General features: G+C 49.4%; 1 protein-coding gene across 2 annotated transcripts in view; it reads left to right on the forward strand.

Annotated features, from left to right (window-relative positions):
• The window catches only part of CUNH10orf90 (chromosome unknown C10orf90 homolog), a 229,561-nt gene that overhangs the window by 17,353 nt on the left and 193,739 nt on the right, over positions 1-18,469 (forward strand). For both annotated transcript variants that reach the window (XM_028119882.1, XM_028119883.1), the window contains exon 2: positions 2,352-2,424. In XM_028119882.1, coding sequence (XP_027975683.1) covers positions 2,352-2,424 — 73 coding nt within the window. The remainder of the gene's footprint in view (positions 1-2,351; positions 2,425-18,469) is intronic.

An 18,469-nucleotide genomic window follows, 5' to 3' on the forward strand; every position in this document is an offset into this window, starting at 1 on the left:
AGGGAGAGACTCTTAAGCAGGCTCCACTTCTAGCCCTGAGTCCGACGCAGGGTTCCATCTCACAACCCTGAGAACATGACCTGAGCCAAAGTCAAGAGTTGGACGATGAACTGGCTGAACCACCCAGGTGCCCCTGGTTTTGTTTTTCAGAAAGGTTTGGACACAGTTAGAAATGAGGAGGGCGGAGTTGAAGACTGAGGGCGGAACGGGGATCCTGGAGGGGCATGACCTCCAAGGAGGCAGGAAGGTAGATTCCAGAGGGCACTGTGCATGATTTATCCTGGAAAAGAGGCTTTGCTTGCTTGCTTTCATTCATTCTTCCATCCTTTTTTTCCCAATAAATATTTATTGAGAGCCTACTATATGTCTGGCCCCGTACATTGGCAAGCAAGACAAAATAATGTTATTCTCAGAGCAGTTGGAATCTAGGGGAGAAGCAGACATCACTTGTAGATTCACGTGAATCCATGTAGATTTACAGTCCAAGGTGAATGTGCTGAAGGAAAGGAGTGTTTCTAAAATCTTATAAAATCTTATAAATCAGGAACTTGGTTGTGAGACGGGTGCCTGCAGATACTCCCATGATCAGGTCACATGAGCCAAGATCCAGAAGACGACCAGGGAAACAACATGCTTTGCAGCTGAAACAGCATGTGCAAAGGCCATGTAGTCAGGGAGAGAATTTGTGTTCAAGGGGCTCAGGGAAGCTCTTACAGAGTGTGTGGTCTAGAGAGAGGTGTCTGGTGATGCCACAGAGATTCCCTAGTGTAGACCACACAGGGCCCTCTTGTTACTTTGTCCTCAGGACAAAAAAGTGTTGCTGTTCTATAGGAAGGGAGTACAATGAGCAACCAGCAGAAAGCAGAGTCAAAGCCAAGTCTTCCCAGGATGTCACTATTGGATTGAGACCCGGGTCGAGGACAGAGATTCCTGAATCACCCTGTCATTGGGAATTCTTGGATCAGTAGTGCCGAGAGCCTGTACAAAAGGGTTCCAGGCTTTGAAGATGCAGAGGGCGGTGGGGCCTAATCAGCTTGCCATCCACTGCCAGTTGCTGGGTCCCCAGAGAGAGAGGAACAATCCTCAGTCCAAACCAGGGCACTTCAGTATTTGTCACTTCACTGTGGGGCTGGGGCTCTCGACTAGGACTGCGTGGTCCATCAGGACTTGCTGGGTAAAAATTAATTGTGTGTTGTCATGTCCCAGGGTAATTAACTTGCTAAATTTGATAGCGTTATTTTAAAATATAGGCATAAATATCTTTCTTAAAAGAGCCAGACAAGACAACAGTCCAGGAAATGGGAAGCTTAAAATCTTCGCTCAGCCAGAGTCATCTTCCGTACATCTGCTCCCCCTTCTCCCAAGACAGGTTCCAGACCCACCTGCTTGGTCATGTTGAAGCAACAGGGAGATAACTTGCTTCTTCTGCTCAGTTTGTGATTTAAATAATTTCTCATCCCAACGTCTAATGGTGTTGCACTTTTATTTCCTTCCTGAAAACTTTTCATGTGTTATCCAGTATTCCCTATGCCACGTCCATTGTAAGAATTCAGTTTGTGTCGCTCATAGACAACAGCAGAGTTGGGCCCAGAGCAGAGAAGCCCAGGGAGTGGCAGAGAACAGTGTGTGACTCCCCAAGTCTCAGCCCTGCCCTGCTCTGGGTCCCACCCACTTTTCTCTGTCCCCAGATTGGTTGCCCAGGTGCTGGGGATGAGAATGGCCAACATGGGAACCGTACATCGTAAAGCTCAACTCAGCCTGGGACTAAGAAGTTAACTGAGGTTCAGAACTGGAGGCTGGCTTCGCCTCTTCCGATCATGCTGCGCTTACAGCAGAGGGTTGGAAAAGTTACTCTTCACTTTTAGGGGAGAGTCATGGGGCAAGCGACGGTTGGCAGGTGTGGGGCAGACCCAGGGTGGAACGAGGTGCTCTGGAGTCTGATTATAAATTGAGAAATCCAAACCAGAAGTCTCACCCACAGCCAACTGCTTTCAGAATAAACGTGCAAAACAAACCTTTGCCTTTTGCCAGAGAAAGTCAGCCTCATCATCATACTTGCAGACAGCCGAACACTTCTGTATATATTAATCTGATTATGGTTTTTTCTCCCTCCCCTCCTCCTCCTCGTGCGTTTTGAAATCATCAGAAGCCTACCCTTTATTCATTTGCAGAGTTAACCCAGGAGAAAATGGAAATAAGTCTTCATTGAAACCTGTAGTTCTTTCTTGGGAGATTGGAGAGATTCTAGAGACGTTTCTGGATTCCTTGAAAATAATATATAATACACATTGAAGATTATATATCTGGCAAATAAAACTATAAAACTGGGAAGGTTTCTGTTTATCTTCCAGATCCACAGTCGGCTCTTCTCGTCCCCCAGAGATCATTCTGCTTGGGGAAGAAATGAAGGTCTTTCAAACGCAGGTAAAGAGCTGGGCTCTGACCGGGTGACATTCCCGTTCAAGCCTTTATTTACTCTCTCTCCTTTATTTTTATTAATAATAACATGTGGTTTGGAGCCTCATCTCCCCCCAACCTCAAGATGATAGCTCAGTGGCTCTGACAAGATTTGAAGCTGATTTGAATTTCTAAACACCTAGGCTTTTAGGTTGGCAGTCTCTGAAAAAGCAAACAATGCAGAAGTATTGGTTGCCTCAGGTAGTGCATTCGGGACCCAAGATTACTGCAGATTGCGGGGGTTCAGGCCAGCATGGTGCAGGGTTCTGCCAGGAATGAGTAATGGGACAAATACAGAATATTCTCGCAACGGAACAGGCTCGATTTAAGTATAGGCATGGTATCTGTGCATTCATAAATTATTTGTCGGGAAGCTTCGGTTCACGGCCCCTACACTGCACCAACACCAGCAAGGTGGTTACGGTTCATAACTTAATTATTAAGTTTGTTAACATAAGTGGTGCGGAAACAAGCTTGTTTTTCGCCCATCCGTAAGAGGAATCAGATGGGTTTAGGTCCCATTTTCTGATGGTACTGTAAAAAGTCTGAGGTTAATAGAGTATTTTAATTCAGAGACTCTAGCAAAACGTAAATGCGTGTTTTCATGTAGCAAATTTTATTTTTCATCCTCATCTTAATTTTAATTTGTAAATGTGGCAGATGACTTGGTATCTATGAAACATATGTATGTGTACATTTGTATGCTTGGGTGTGTGTGATTATACACATGTATAGCTTCTCTCTTCCTTACCCCTTACCGCCTGCGCATATCAAAGGTATCAGGGACCTGAGTTCCTCTCCATAACTGACACAGTCAACCCAAGACAAATAGATTATTTGAAAGAAGCTTTCCTAGTCGATCCTTTCTGGAGCCCCAAAGCATGGTTTATAGCTTATTCTTTAATAGTGGCAGATATTTAGTTTGGATCCTTTAAAAACCTAGCCCAGAAATTGCTGGTGGTGAGAACATGAGTGCGCCGGCTGGTGCTTCGGGTGGCCTGAACGGTAGGCTCATGAAGCACATCTGGCCACCGCACCCCACAGGGGGTTTGGGGACATCGAGAAGCATGCCATATTTTCCTCAGAGCACTCTAGGTAGCGGTGAGAACAGTCTGGCCCTGGTGACCTAGATGTGGACACGTCCGTCTCCTTTTCCCTAGGACGAGCTTAGTTCAAAAAGGGCCTAATCGGGCACTTCTGCAGTGGATGCCTGCTCACAAGGTACTTAGCTACTTAATGACTTAGAAACCTAGCACCTGCTGGTCCAGAGGCCACAGGTTAATGGTCCAGGCTGCAGGGAATGTGCCCAAGCAAGCCTGGGCGAGGAGGAGAGGAGGAGATACAGATATTCTGGCTTTCTCCCTCTCTCCCTCTCTCCCTCCCCTCCCCTCCCCTCCCCTCCCCGTCCCGTCCCGTCCCGTCCCTCCTTTCTTTTTTTTTCTATCTTTCTTTTTAAATCTGTATTTTCTAAGTGTTAATTACAGAAAGATACTTTAGAGGTCGTCTTAACCCCTGGGCATTCTCGTAGAAGGCAAGCAGTTGTTAAAGGAAAAAAACATTCACAAGGCTGAGTAAAAAGGGTAAGGCCGATTTTATTCAGGGAGACTACTACATGGGGTCTTCGAGGAGGAAAGAGAGTCTGGGCTCCACTTTGAATAAAAGGGAAAGTAGGGATTCACCGCCAAGGAGCAGGGTGGGGGCCCATGGGTTGAAAATGTCTAAGAGTTAAGGGGGATTTTGGCTAAGTTGGCTGCACAGGTGGGGGATGAGGAATTTGATCAGATACCAAGGGTGGGGGATGTTTTTCTGGATGGAACAAGCGGGATTCTTTCTAAAACTGCACTAAATAGGCCAAGGGTAGAGCCCAAGGGTGAGGCCTTGTCACATCGAGTTCTCAGAGAAGCCTGACTCTGGGTGGATCAAGGAGAGTCTCTGTCAGAGTCAGGACGCGAGTGGGCTCCATGCTTCCCCAGCTGGCCGATGCTCCGAGGGGCCATCCAGGCTCTGTGCGTCTTCCTGCAAGGTCATTCCCATCTGTTCAAGACAAATGACACTGTTAACGGGTCTAAAATGGCGAGACTTGGGAGCTGTGGCAGTAGAGGGGGGAGACCCCGGTGGAGAACTGAGCTCAACTCTGAAGGCAGCCAGGGCAGCCCGGGATCTGTAATCAGTGGTGATGGGGGACTTGGTGCCTACAATATCACCAGGACGAACTTGATTAGATGTCAAGGGTAGGGGAACGTCTCTTTAAACTGGCTCAGCAGGATTCTCTCTAAATCCGGGCTCAATAGGATTCTTTGCTAAAACTGGGCTTGACAGGCCACCAACGGCTCAGAGGAGCCTGACTAAAGTTAGGTCAAGGAGGGTGCGGGGACACATCTTTACTCTGCAAACTGGCCCGAGCAGCCACCCGTACCCTGGGGGCTCTCTGTGGTCTGGTTTGCTGGCTCAGGGAAGAGCAGGAGTTTGGTTCGGGAGCAAGACTCCCTGCCCCACAGTCCTGAGAAGGGCCTGGCCCAAGGGTGAGCCCTTTATCGGTCCTCTGTGTGGTCTTAGGGGACCCGGAGTTTTAGAGCAAACTCGGTGTCACAAGGACTAGAAACACACAAAAGGGAAACCATTGTAAGGAAACCAGTGAACTTCATGGAAAGTTGCAACATCCGGTTGCAAAAAGCCCAGGCACCAAGGGGACTCTGTGGGCTCTGGCAGCAAGAGTGTGCGGGCCCTAGCCTCGAGCTGCCGTAACAGGGTTCGACGTCTGAGGCCCACTACTTGTGTCTGTCAAGCCACCTTCTCAGGCCTGGCCCGATTCATTCATCTCAGGTCAGGAAGCAAGGTTAAATACTAGAAACGTAGCTTCTGAGGATCTAATCCTGGGCATACCCGGCTAGCAGGGCAGCTCTTCCAGAAGGAGTCCACTGGCCGGGCAGATGTCAGCGCATAGAATCTCAAGTTTGCGAGGAGCCAGAGGGTCATTTTGTCCAGTTTCTCCCTGATGCCTGAAGCCCTCCTACTCATTCCCAGGCAAAAGTGGGGAAGCTTCTGCAGAGTAGGCTGACCACATAACAGCCCCACAGACGGGGGGGCTCACTCTCTGAAGGTAGCTCATGACATGCTCCCACAGCTGGAACTTTTAGAAATCCTTTGGATTGTGTTGAGCCAAAGTAAAATGAGTTATTTATTTGTTTTTAATCTGTATTGAGAAGGCAAAGAGGACTCAGTAAACATTGAGTTGCTAGAATGCGTGATCTGATCCACATTCTAGGAAGACGATTCCACGTGCTCTTCCAGGCAAGAGATGATGTGGGTTTCGTCTAGGGCTGGAGTGGGCGTGTTGGGGTCATTGGAGCACTGGGTGATGACCGAATTTTTTGCAGTAAAGGGGAAGTTTAGGATGTTTCTGGGCAGACAGTGCTGCCATTCATGGGGTAAGGAACTCAGGGTCCAGGAGGTTCCCAGAGTAGGGGGGCGCTAGTGGGAGTATCCTGAATTTTTGGGGTTGGAACCCTCTACTTGTGAGAGGCCACCTGCCTTAGATGTCCGGGAAGCGTCCGGCAGTTTGGTGTTGAGATCGGAAGACAGGTTAGGATTGTAGATCTCGGTATGGCCATCATTTACAGAAGGTGTGTGAGAAGCCACGAGAACAGCTGAGATTAATGCAAAAGGAAATATATGAGCTGGCTGGCAAGAGGATGAGGCTGCAAAACCTAAGGAGCCCACGCATGTGGGGTGGCGGCTGGGGGTGGCAGCTGGGGACGAGGAGGAAGAGCACTGTCCCGGGAACCACAAACCTGGTGTCAGCGTTTTGTTTTCTAAGGTGAGGTATTTAGTGCTTTTGACTTTGTCCTCACTTAGCTCTTTATCTTTAGAAACGTCTTTCCACCTGCTCAGGTCTTACTTTGCTCTCAGATAACAGTGGTTTAGGATGCCCCATCTCTACCGGCTGCTGTAGAACTCAGTGATGTGTGTGGTAAGCCTCTGTTGCAGAAGCGAGATCAGGGGCGTATTTGGTGCAAACACGGGTCAAGTGCTCATGCACGAAACCAGAAATGAACATCATCTCCGGATTTTCACTTTTGCTTCCTTCGCCTGCACGCTGCAGCTATCCACTGCCTCTGTCATTGGAAATTCCAAGACTGGGAAGGGCAGGGAGCTGATTTTTTACGGTGAAATCATCCCTATTGGCAAGACCTTTGACATCCGGTTGGCCTGTGTGAAACTTCCGTTTACAATGATTAATAGGATCCGAACACTAAGAGAGAAAGAAACTGTTTCTGCCCAAACTCACATCTGTTTTCAAAGTCAGTGGAAGGTAGGAAGTCGCTTTGAAATTTCCATTCTGTGTGTTATAAAAAGATTACTTTCACTGTTTCCCCATCACTGTGCTACCTGTCTGCAGACAAGACTGCTTAATCTGAGGATTTAGCAATGGTTGGGAGGGTCAGGTGCTTAGTTAAGTCATTTCTGGGGACATCAGTTATGGGAAACGTATGGAAAGGTAATTGATGAAGGGACACCTGGAATTTTTAATTACTAATTCACTTGGCTTAGGAAGGAAGGTGGGGCAGCATAAAATTTTCTCCCTTCTGATCAGTTAAGCCCAGCCTTTACAACTGGCAGTTTTTAAAGGGTGTGTCTTTGATTGGTGAGTGGGATGAAGTAATTATGGTTCACTTAAAACTTGAGGGTCATTGTTTCTCTACCCCAGCTTTTATAAGAGCAGTGATTTGCTGCCTTCATAACCATACTTTTCAGTTTCATTAGTACCGAGTCAGTTAACTGCCCCTACACAACACATACCCTTGACCATCCCTCAAGGAAGGATTGGTCTTTTACCCCTTAAAAACCACGCTGAGATGGATGTGAGTTGTATTCCGTTTCTCTTCTGCAATCTGTAATGGCAATTTCTCTGTGAACAAGGTCTCGCAGGGCCACCATATTTATCTGTTTTCCCTGAAAAACCTTGTTTTTATTCAGGCTCTAATTATTGAGGCAGAAACATGTGGATTCTTCTGTATACAGGAGCCGTTTTGATCATGCTGTGTTGCCATCTGCCTCGTTCTCACAGATCCCTCTTCCTGCCCGTGAGGAGAAGTCATCTATGGAACAGTGAATAAGGGTAGCTTTAATCAATGCAACTTCTCTGCTTAAAAATCACACCGGTCCTCGGAGGGCAAAGTGTTTAGTGCCACTCCACATCTGACTCTACGCTTGCCCGTCACTCTCCATGCCCACCTTCTATATATTTCGGGTGTGAAAATTCTTCCTTTTGTCCGGCGCATTCCCTGATGCAACCAGCCCGTCCGTGGTGCTTCAGGCTTTGTGTGTCCCACAATTACAGTCCATCCTGCGTTGATTGCCTTGCTTCCCTTGTAGACTTGTCTCTTCCCTTGTAGACTTTCCTCTTCAGGACTGTTGGCTGGGAGGGCAGGGACCTTGTCTCACTCAGCTCTATGTTCCCAAGGTCAGGGATCAGGGCATGGAAGTTCTTCACTGTCTTACACAGGATTGTTTGTCTGAAGGAATCATGTGGAGCCAAATTCCACATCCAGGGACCTTACTGGCTCTCCCAGGCAAGCCCGCAGAGCAGGCTGGGAACTGGGTCATGTGACAGCAGTTGAGAGCCTGACAGGGAAAGCAACTGCCTTTGGGTTTTTCTAAGACTCTTTCAAGCGCTTTTCCTGTTCTGTTGCTCCGCTTCCTTTGTTGAGGGGGATGGAGGCCTCCGACCAAGTGGCTCCTCTGGAGTCTGCTCGGTACCTGCTCTGCCTGGGGTCCAGGTGGGAAACTTTCCAGACAGCATAACTTTTCTGACCTACCCGAGAAGAAAGAGCATTTATTCCTGCTTTCTGCGAAAGATGAAAGGGACACGTTGGGTCTATTGTGCCTACGTGTGTAGAACATTATTGGAAAGAAAAGAGACCAAATCGCTTTGTCACAGGGGCATGTGACAGTTCCCTGCGTGCTCTCTGATGGATAACCATTATGTTCCCTGTCCCTTTCCAAATTCTGCCCAGTGGCTGCCTGGGTCTTGACCCTCTGTTTTGTTGTGATCACCTATACCTAGTGCAATAAGCAACACTCTCCCCTGATACGAATTTCTGCCTCTAGCTGCATCTTTGCCCATCACCTGGTACATTATCTAATTTTAAAAATAATTAGTAAAATAGGGTACTGAGCAAAGAGCTCAGCTGAAGATTTGCCAGTCTGTGTAGCTCTGTGTTAGAAAGACGTGCATCCAGTCCACAATAGCCAAACTGTGGAAAGAGCGAAGATGTCCACCAACAGATGAATGGATAAAGAAGAAGTGGTATATATACACAATGGAATATTATGCAGCCATCAAAAGGAATGAGATCTTGCCATTTGCAACGACGTGGATGGAACTGGAGGGTGTTATGCTGAGTGAAATAAGTCAATCAGAGAAAGACATGTATCATATGACCTCACTGATATGAGGAATTCTTAATCTCAGGAAACAAACTGAGGGTTGCTGGAGTGGTGGGGGGTGGGAGGGAGGGGGCGGCTGGGTGATAGACACTGGGGAGGGTACGTGCTATGGTGAGCGCTGTGAATTGTGCAAGACTGTTGAATCACAGACGTGTACTTCTGAAACAAATAATGCAATATATGTTAAGAAAAAAAAAGCAGGAAGGGAAGAATGAAGGGGGGGAAATCGGAGGGGGAGACGAACCATGAGAGACGATGGACTCTGAAAAACAATCTGAGGGTTCTAGAGGGGAGGGGGGATGGGTTGGCCTGGTGATGGGTATTAAAGAGGGCATGTTCTGCGTGGAGCACTGGGTGTTATGCACAAACAATGAATCATGGAACACTACATCACAAACTAATGATGTAATGTATGGTGATTAACATAACAATAAAAAATTTAAACAGGAATAAAATGTTCTTGAGGGGAAAAAATAAATAAAAATAAAAGTATCAGAAGGGCCGTCTGAGTGGCTCGGTCAGTTAAAAAAAAAAAAAAGAAAGAAAGAAAAAGAAAGACATGCATCCAATCAGATTTAACTGCATCCTCTCCAAGGCATGGAGGCTTAGTCATTGGCTCTGTGTACTGAGGAACAAAAGGAGCTCATCTAGAAGTGTGGCAGTCAGCTGCTGCGGTAGATGTGAGGTACTCGTAGGGGTCCATGTGGGCCACTCTGTCTTATTCTTAGGAGAGTGAGGAGAACTACCCATCACATCCATTCATCTTCTTGGAGGCATATGAGCCCTCCTACGTTACCGTGGCTGCCAGAGCAAAGAAAGCATCTTTGGGCACCAGTATTTTGACCTGAACAAAGGGCTGGGTCTGAGAGACAGGCATCCAGCATTATGTTTTTGCTGGAAAGGACCATCTGTTGGTGAAATGGCGTTAAGAAGCCCGAGTCCAATGGCTGAGCAGCAATCCCAGGCTATCCAGCCTAGAGACAAGATTTTACTGAAATCGCAGTGCAAGGCAAGGGGCTCTGCTCTAGCAACAGTTCTGAGTGGAATAGGGCGTCTGAGTCCTCCACGGAACCTGAAAGAAACAGGTCTCTAGAATCCAGCCAGACCTGCGGCATCAGAGTCTATGGGTGTGGAGCCCAAGACGCCGTCACAACTGTCCCTTGTGAAAACCACCGCTGTGGGTCTTTTGGGGTTTGCTGTGTTTTAAAGAAATAAACGTGATTATCATTTCTTGACCTCCAAGAGTTATTCAGCATAAAGCTCTTCTACAGAGGACTCTTATAATTGCCTCTTCATTCTGTGGGTCACGGGGGGGTTCCGGCCCCCGGGTGCTGGGGGTGGCCAGGCACAATGCCTGACACCGGGCAGGTGAATCAGTGGCAGCTTATGAGTCACAGACACCTCCTAGCCCTGGGGAGGAGCATACCACCCATCACCTGCAGGGCCACACGAGGCTTGCCCTCCAGAGCAAAGTGAACAAGTTCAGGCTTTGTACTATCAAGAGGGTGGGGTGACCCCTGCCTCCTGCGGGAGGGTGTAATAGGGTTGCTTGAGTAATTCCGTGAGTTGGAAGGGAAATGAAGCTGCGGCTCAGGGACAAGCAGGAGCTGCCCCTCTCCCTGGGATAAGGAGGGTTATTTGGCCGGGAGATCTTATCTGGGGGAGCAGGGCTGGAAGGGGAATTTGCAGCTTGGCCAGATGAAGCCTTCTTAGTTGCACCAGATGTCAAAACAGCACACAATATGGGGTCTTAATTGTAGGACTTACACCGTGAGGGCCTGGCATGGGGAGAGCAAAGATGTGGAGGACGGGGCAGAATGACATGGTCTGGGATCTGGGGTGATTAACACGCCTGCTGGGGCAAGGAGAACAGAGAGAGAGCCTGGACTCAGCTTCCGAGAGCATGGTGAGAGTCAGGTGTGGACACCAAGCAGGCACGAGGTCAGTGTTGGGGACATGCAACTAGAGGACACAGTGTCCTCAGATGGAGGAGGTACATCTTGGTGCCTGGGAATGTAGGGTGGGGGCCACGTGGAGGGAGAAACTGTGGCTGGAGCTGACTCAGGATAGCTGCTGCCCAGAGTGCCTAAGATCCTAGCATCAGGTACAGGAATCAGGTGCAAGCCAGGAACTCGTTCCCCAGCAAGGCGGAAACCCAAGTTCTACACTGGGTTCGGTTCAAGTTGGGCACAAGAAGCAGTGAAACCCTAACATCTCTCTAAGCTAAGATTGCTGTCCCATCTCAGGAATGGCGCCACCACCCATGTGGCTGGTCAAGCTGGAGACCTAGGAGTCTTTCTGCCTCTCCCACACGCCTGTGTCCAATCCATGACCATGTCCCTCTGATTTACCTCCTAGTCATCTCTGAGACCCATTCCTGCTGCCATGTTGGCCTGGAATGCTGCACCGGTCTGGGCTTTCTCTGTCTAGTCTCTGCTCACAGCCAGAATGCGCTGTGTGGGCCATGCCGTTCCCTCCTTTAAAATCCTTCCACGCCCTTCAGTTGCTCATAAAGGCAAATCTTCCTATGGTCTGAGAGGCCCTGGGGGTACCAGTCCCTGAGCTCCCTCTCTCCCACACCCTCTCTCTTCCACCCCTGTTCTCCATGTGCCTCAGCTGTGGGGCCCCTGTACAAGCTGATCTCTTTGCTTGAACCTTGCTGCCCGTTCCCTTCCCCCTAAGTCACCTTGACTACAGAGCCTCACCCAGATATCCTAGGGAAGCATCCCTGATCTCAAGACCAGTCCTGCTTCTGGCCCCTGGAGTCCAGCTTCCTGTGCTTTGCTGCACTTGTGACAATCATGTTATGTTGATTTGTACTTGGGAAACACCTGCTCCCCCATCCAGACTATGAGCTGCGCAGGAGCTTGGATTTAGCTTGCCAGCCCCCCACCAAGCTAGGTGCGCCATAAACTGTTGGCAGAATGAGCCGGTTGGGTGCAGGAAGGAGCTAAGTCCCCTGTGGCACCTGGAGAGCCATGGGGACGGGGAAGCGGGCATATCACTGGGGCTGACTTCAGAAGGACTTTAAGAGGACATTTTGGGACACTGTGTGCATCCCTTTCTGCCCTGTCTTCTTCCTCTCTGAATTGGTGCGATGCTCCCTTCCAACCTCGGCCTTCTCAGTCTCCTTCCTCGGACTTCACCAGTCTCTCTCCTCGTGGAATCACCTGCCCAGGCCTGACACATGATTACTGGTGTGATTTTCAGCTGCTTTAAGTTAAAGAGGCTCATCCGTTTCTCTTTCCTTACTGTTAGTTGTATGTCCAGAGCCCCTGAGAGAAAAAGAACATTTACAAATAATTGTCAAAGTCCCACACTCCTTCCAAAGTTTGATGTCACTGGGGAGAGGCTGCAAATAAAAGGCAACCCTCACCCCCAACTCCGTGGGCCCTGCTGCGCTGAGTGCTGCATGTTTTGGTGAAATACTTTTTTTTTTTTAAGATTTTATTTATTCATTTGAGATGCAGAGATATGGAGAGAGAGAGAGAGCATGAGCAGGGAGAGAGGCAGAGGGAGAAGCAGGCTCCCCACTCAGCCAGGAGCCCAGTGTGGGGCTCGATTCCAGGACCCTGGGATCACGACCTGAGCCGAAGGCAGACACTCAACCATCTGAGCCACCCAGGCGCCCCTTGGTGAAATACTCTTAATAGGGTGTAGAGGGAACAGACTTGGTTAAGAGCTGAAGTGTTATATTTTTGAGTAGCTTTGTGCTCAGCTGGCCATCTAAAGAAAAAAGTATTTAAACAAAGGCAGCACAAATCGAAAGTGACACATGGAATTAAATGTAGTTTTGAGGCTTATCGTGTTATGGAATATAAGGGTCATGCTATTGTCCGGCTTTGTGGCGCGAGAGGAGAATTTCTCTGGCAGCTGTATACTGTGGCTGAGCCCAGGGGGCGAGGATGCGGAGTCAAGTGCCTCCCGAACAGAGCAATGCCGTCTACCCCCATCGCCTCTTTTACCTCTTGGTAAATGTACCGGTGTTGGCCATAAGATTGTTCTTGCAAAGCATCTGCTTTTGAGCGAAGTATCTCCCGACTTGCTTCCTCCTCTCCTGCCCCCCTGCAAGTGGTCTCTCTCTCTTTCTGGGTGCGGGTGCAGGCGGCCAGTGCCCCTCAGGGCTGGTGGTATCGGGCCTGGCTGAGAGGGAGCTCACAGTCAGAGGTTACAACTGCTAGAAAAAGAAAATTAGGGCCACCACCCCTTTCCAGCTTCCAGGGGAGTGCAAAGACGTCGTGTTTCCTGGTAAAAATGGCATTTCTGTGTTTGGGCGATTTGACAGGTAAGATTTGGCTTCTGTGTTCAAAGATGCCAGTGTTCCGGAAAGGGCCTCAGCTTCGTGTCACGTGCCTACTGTGGGCCCAGGAGGAGACCTCATGTTTATAAAACCTTCTGGAACGTTTCCCCCCTCGGCTGGCATTTGACAATGTGGCCACCTGACCTCTGGGCTGAGGAGAGAGCTCCTGAATCTTATTTTAAGAGCTTCAGCGGAGAACTTTCTGTTCTTCCCAAACTACCTTGACCACAGAGGGCTGAGTTTCCTTAAAGCTGCTCAAGTTATTTTTAAATGGAACTCTTTCTTAAAATGGAACCTTGTGGGAAGCCAGTTTGGGTGGGAGACAGAGCAGAGGGGCCCTGGCTGCAGGGGGCCCTGTCCCCCTGCGGGGGTGGGGGGGTGCTCTGCAGGTCCAGCCGGGCTGCCGGTTGCAGAGCAGGATTTGAAAACCATCCTCCGCAGGACGGGGAGTTGGCGGGAGGGAACAGAGCATTTGAATACAAATTGATTGCTTTCTCTTTGAACGTGGAGACTTCCCATCATTAACCCAGAGCCCCCTGGAACAAGCAGGTTATCACCATGGGCAGTCCATTTCCACCTAGAGACCTCCCCCGCGTCTGTATCGATCGGCCGCCAAGTTCCTAAGTCCTGCTTCGTTTAGGGCTCTCCTGATTGTGCTCATCTTGGGATCTTTGAGCTGCAGCTGACAGGTTCTGCAGGTGGAGGGCTGGTCCCGTGAAGAGAGAAGGGGTGGGAATGTGCCCTGGGTTTCGACTGGAAGATGGGATGTAGCAGAGTCTATAATAGGACCATGCTTTTAAAATTCCCTTCCCTTTCTGGTATTAAATGGCTTTGCTTTAACGATCCTCAGCTCATAGTTTCTTTTAGATCCTTCATGCTGGCCCTGGCGGGACTCCAGCTACTTACTCAGCTCCGAATGTGCCTTTTCCCTAATGCCTTGCGTGTGCTTCGGTTTGATTTGTTCTTTTTATGGGACTTCGGAGACAGTCTCTGGTGGTGATTAAACACCGAGACTGTCAGCCTGCCGAGGGGGCCCAGCTCATTCCTGGACAGCTCTGGAGACAGGAAAGGCTGGGGTCAGGGACCTCAAGCTTCCAGAAAGCTGTGCCACGTGATGGCGTTGAGGAACATGGTCTCTGAGCACGGGGTGTCCGAGCATGAATTACAGTTTGGTTCAGAGGAGAATGTTCCTGCCCTCGGAGACTAGATCGGAGTCAGTGGCCAACTTTGTCTCTGCCCTTGGCCATCTTGGAAGGCCACCCTGAGGATGAATCAGGCTACACCCCAGCCTGTGCTTCTGAACACTTCGGCAGGTGTGTGCAGACTTCCCTGCCCTGAGTGCTGCTTCATCTCAGGCAGACACTGCCTTACCTTCCCTAGGGAATCTCCTGGCAATTTGCAGAATGTCCTACATCTTCTCTCCTATAACATACCCTGTCCATCAGCAAAATTCCTTATGGGTCCTCATGGGTCTCTGGGCAATTACTGGGGAGATAATGGAAAATGCCTGCAGAGCTGGGATGCTGTGTCTTCCCAGGAGGGTTTTATCATGTGGGTGGCAATGGTGGGGGCAACATCCAGATGTTGGCAGCAGGTCCTGGAGTCAGACCAGGCTCCGTGTAGTTCCAGAAACGCCGATTTGTCAGAGAACCTGGAGGGAGATAAGGTATGAACACCAGCAGTAGGAATTCAGACGCCCATTGCCACAGTAATGCCAAAAGCACACCATCTCCAAGACTCAGTGGCTCATAGAACCATAAACATTTCTTCGGCTCTTAAAGCACAGGTTGGTAATTTTGGCTCCTGGTTCTTGTCTTTGGCTTTGGTCTCATCTGGGCCTGATCAGGCAGAACCTAGAGGGCCGGCCAGCAGGGTGGGCTTCCGTGTACCGAGGACACATGTATGTAAAGGGTTGAACCTTAAGCATCCTGATTCATTTGGCTTTGTGAGAAGGCCACCTGTGCATGTAAGGGCAGATTCAGGTGTGAGGCCAAAGGCCTGCATAAACGGGCGAACTTGTCTGGGACATAGGGTGCAAAGGGTCAAGTACAAAACTGCCAGGACCCCTGCCAGAGGTGTGGAAGAGTGTCCACGTGGGCAACGTGCCTGAGGCTTCTTCCCCTCCATATGGGGCCCTTTGATGGCATGGGTGGGGGGCCGGCGTGAGAGCAGGGAGGCACGTTCAAGGCCCATAGCAGCCGTCCAGAGAAGGGAGTGTATGATGAGGGTGGTAGCCTTGGGACACTGGATGCGGCCAAACAGGTGTTAGAAATAGAGTTCCCAGATTTTGCTCAAGGGTTGGGGGTGGGTGGCAAGAGATGGGAAGAATTGAGGGTGCTGGTGTGGCATCCACTCACTACTCCTAGGAGGTACTGATGAGCACCCCAAGTCCAGAGTGAGGAAGTGGGCCCTGGGAGGTTAGGTGCCTGCCGTGATTCAGGACAGCTTTGTGTCAGGTTTGAACCCTGGCCGGCTGCGTGGAAGCTGGCTGCCACCACGTGCTTGCTGGGGCTGCAGAACTGGTGAGGTCACTCACGGGGTTGTCCACTTTAGACTAGACATGCATGGGACCTATCAGATAGACCTGAGCAAAGGCTTTGCCCTTCCTTCTCTTTTTTGTCCTCAGTCTGTGTGCTTTCCGCCTTCTGAGTCACCATCCCTAACCCCAGGGGCCCTCTGCTGCTTTGCAGAGCCCTGCTGGGCCACTTCATCCGAGGTAGTCACCTCTTCCTCCTCCTCGGCTTCCCTGCCCCAACCCCCTCAGTTCATTCACAGGGCGACCACACTGAGGCCACTCTGGGACCTCTGCATCCCAGCATCTTAGACTCCACGCATGGTGGGTACCCAGTCAAGTTTTGTTGAATGAAGGTCTTTGACGTCAAGGCAGAGTAGTGAGCTGGTTATATGCAAGGGCTCCAGGGATTTGAAGCTCTCTGGCCTGTGTTCTTTTTATGAAAATGGGGACAATGATAGTCCGTGCGTCATGGGGCCATTGAGAGATTAAACAAGGTCATGGTGGCACCCACCATACCTAGTATAAAGTACACGCATGGGTGATTGCTCCTTTTATTACCTATATTTGAAGAGGAAAGAAAGAGGAACAACTGTATGCAAGGACTGTAAGACAGAACTCTGAGGAATATTTGCAAGTTAAAAGAGCGGTTGGTGAATGCAAAAGGAAGGCTCCCTAGCAGGGAAGTTCATGGACCATCTTGGGGTGTGAGAGCTCTCCCTCCTACTCACCTCTTCTTGCAGTTGGCATTCATCAAACCCCGTGCTGCCTGGCCCCATCCCTGGACAGAGCTTTGCAGGGCTGGTGGCTTCTGTCTTTACTGAATACAAAGTATGTGGATTTACTAATGGGGAAGGATGTCATATCCACACAGAATACAAAGCATGCATAGCCCTATTATTTATAAGCTCATTTTTCTACAAATGGCTTCTCATCCCTTGTGAGCATCGGTTTTTCTGATAAGTTTAACTAAAATTTTAAGTATGTGGAATGTAAAGTTACTTTGAAAACTTTCCCCCTTTCAAGCCATCGCGTAAAGAATGGATCCCTTCAGATGTCTGCATCTGTCCGGCAGCTGGAAACTTCATCTCCTGCTCTTGCTGTTAACACCTGCCATTTGTCTGCGTGCAGGCTTTTCTTGATAATCGAGATGTGTTGTGCACAAGGCAGGGGTCTTATTTGAGGATGCCGAAGATGGTCTCTGGCCAGATGTTTCCCCTTCATTAGAATGTGTCCATCAGACACCTTTGCTGGAGGGCGTCTGCCTCTGTCATCTTATTAGCTAGGGTAAGCTGGGCTTCTCGTTCCCTCACCGAAAAGATGAAATTAGCATTTAAGAAGCTGTCATCATAAAAGTTTTCACCCTTCACAATTAATGCAAGAAGAGGTCAATGATGGTAAATTAATGCTGCAGAAATCAGCCTTCATCATTCATGAGCAGTTAGGGCCCTAAATGCCATCTCGGAAGGCTGCCTCTGCCTTCCAATCTCAGTGAGGATGGAACACTGGCTTGTGTTTGGAATCTTAATTTCTATATTGGCAGTGTCGCAGAGAGTCCTGCTTAGACCCCAGCTTCTTGCACAAGGGCCCTCACAGGTCTCTTCAGAAGCCACGGTGTGGCACGGGGGGGAAATAAATGGCAAATGGTGGATACTGCTACTTCTATGGGCGGGGGTGGCCCATGGAAGGAGCTCCGTGTTTGTAAGGAATGGTCCGGTCACAGCCCAGCCCTCCCTACTGAACTGGGATCGCCTGTCACACTCTTGCCTGTGAGGACAGCGGAGAGTGAGTGGTGGGTAGGTAAGCCTGGTCTCGGAGAAGTTGCAGGGACCAGACGGAGGACAGGAAGGTGATGTTATATAGCCAAGGAGACACCCAACGTAGGAGTGGTGATGGCCAAGTATTCAGAACTGTCCACTTGGAAAATCAGTCCCAAATTACTTATTATTGAATGGTTCTCAATGCTGAGAGGCAGGAGCCAATGAAACTCATCTTGAAGGCTGACCTCTGGCAAGATCAGCACCCCCCCCACCCCCGGCTCAGTGTTCCTAGTGATGGTCAGAACTCAAGCAAAGGGCGCATTGGGAGTGCTGGAATTCTCCACAAATAAGGAACACGTGAAGTAGTGACAAAGCATCCAATCACCCTACACCATTCTTTCCTTTCCCCCAACCCACCCACCCTCCCTCCCTCCCTTTCTCCCTTCCCTCCTTCCCTTCCTCCTTATTTCCCTCCCTCCTGTCCTTCTGTCTTCCCTCCTTCCTTCTTTTCTTCTTCCATTCATCCAAACTTTCACTCTTCCATCCTTCCACCCATCCATCCCCCCAACATCTAATAGGTACGAGCTTTGAGAAAGGCCTGAAAATACGTAAATAAATAAGACACAGACCTTGGCATTTTTGAATTTACTATAAGAGATGGGCATTTGGAGACCCCAAGAATGTGAAAGCCAAAGAGATCTTTTAGGGACCTCCTTGCCCTATTTGACCAATAGGAAAACTGAGCAGAGACTAGATGAGTGACCTAGTCAGGTTGGACTGGGGTCCAGGCTTCATAAGTGCCATTAGAAGGAGTTTTCATGCACCACGCTGAGGAGCCCATCTTCATGATAAGAACAAACCTATGCTTTACAGACTGGGTAAAATTCCATGCATTTTTCTGAGGGACAACTGCTAGTTTTGACAAGGAGAGCAAGCAGGGCCCCTCTTCAGAGAAAACTGCCCCAGCATGCTCAGAAATCAAGCAGATAT

This window comes from Eumetopias jubatus, unplaced genomic scaffold (genome assembly GCF_037043125.1).
Source record: "Eumetopias jubatus isolate StellerSeaLion01/CBP00866 unplaced genomic scaffold, mEumJub1_p1.0 scaffold_17, whole genome shotgun sequence".
Classification (NCBI taxonomy): domain Eukaryota; kingdom Metazoa; phylum Chordata; class Mammalia; order Carnivora; family Otariidae; genus Eumetopias; species Eumetopias jubatus.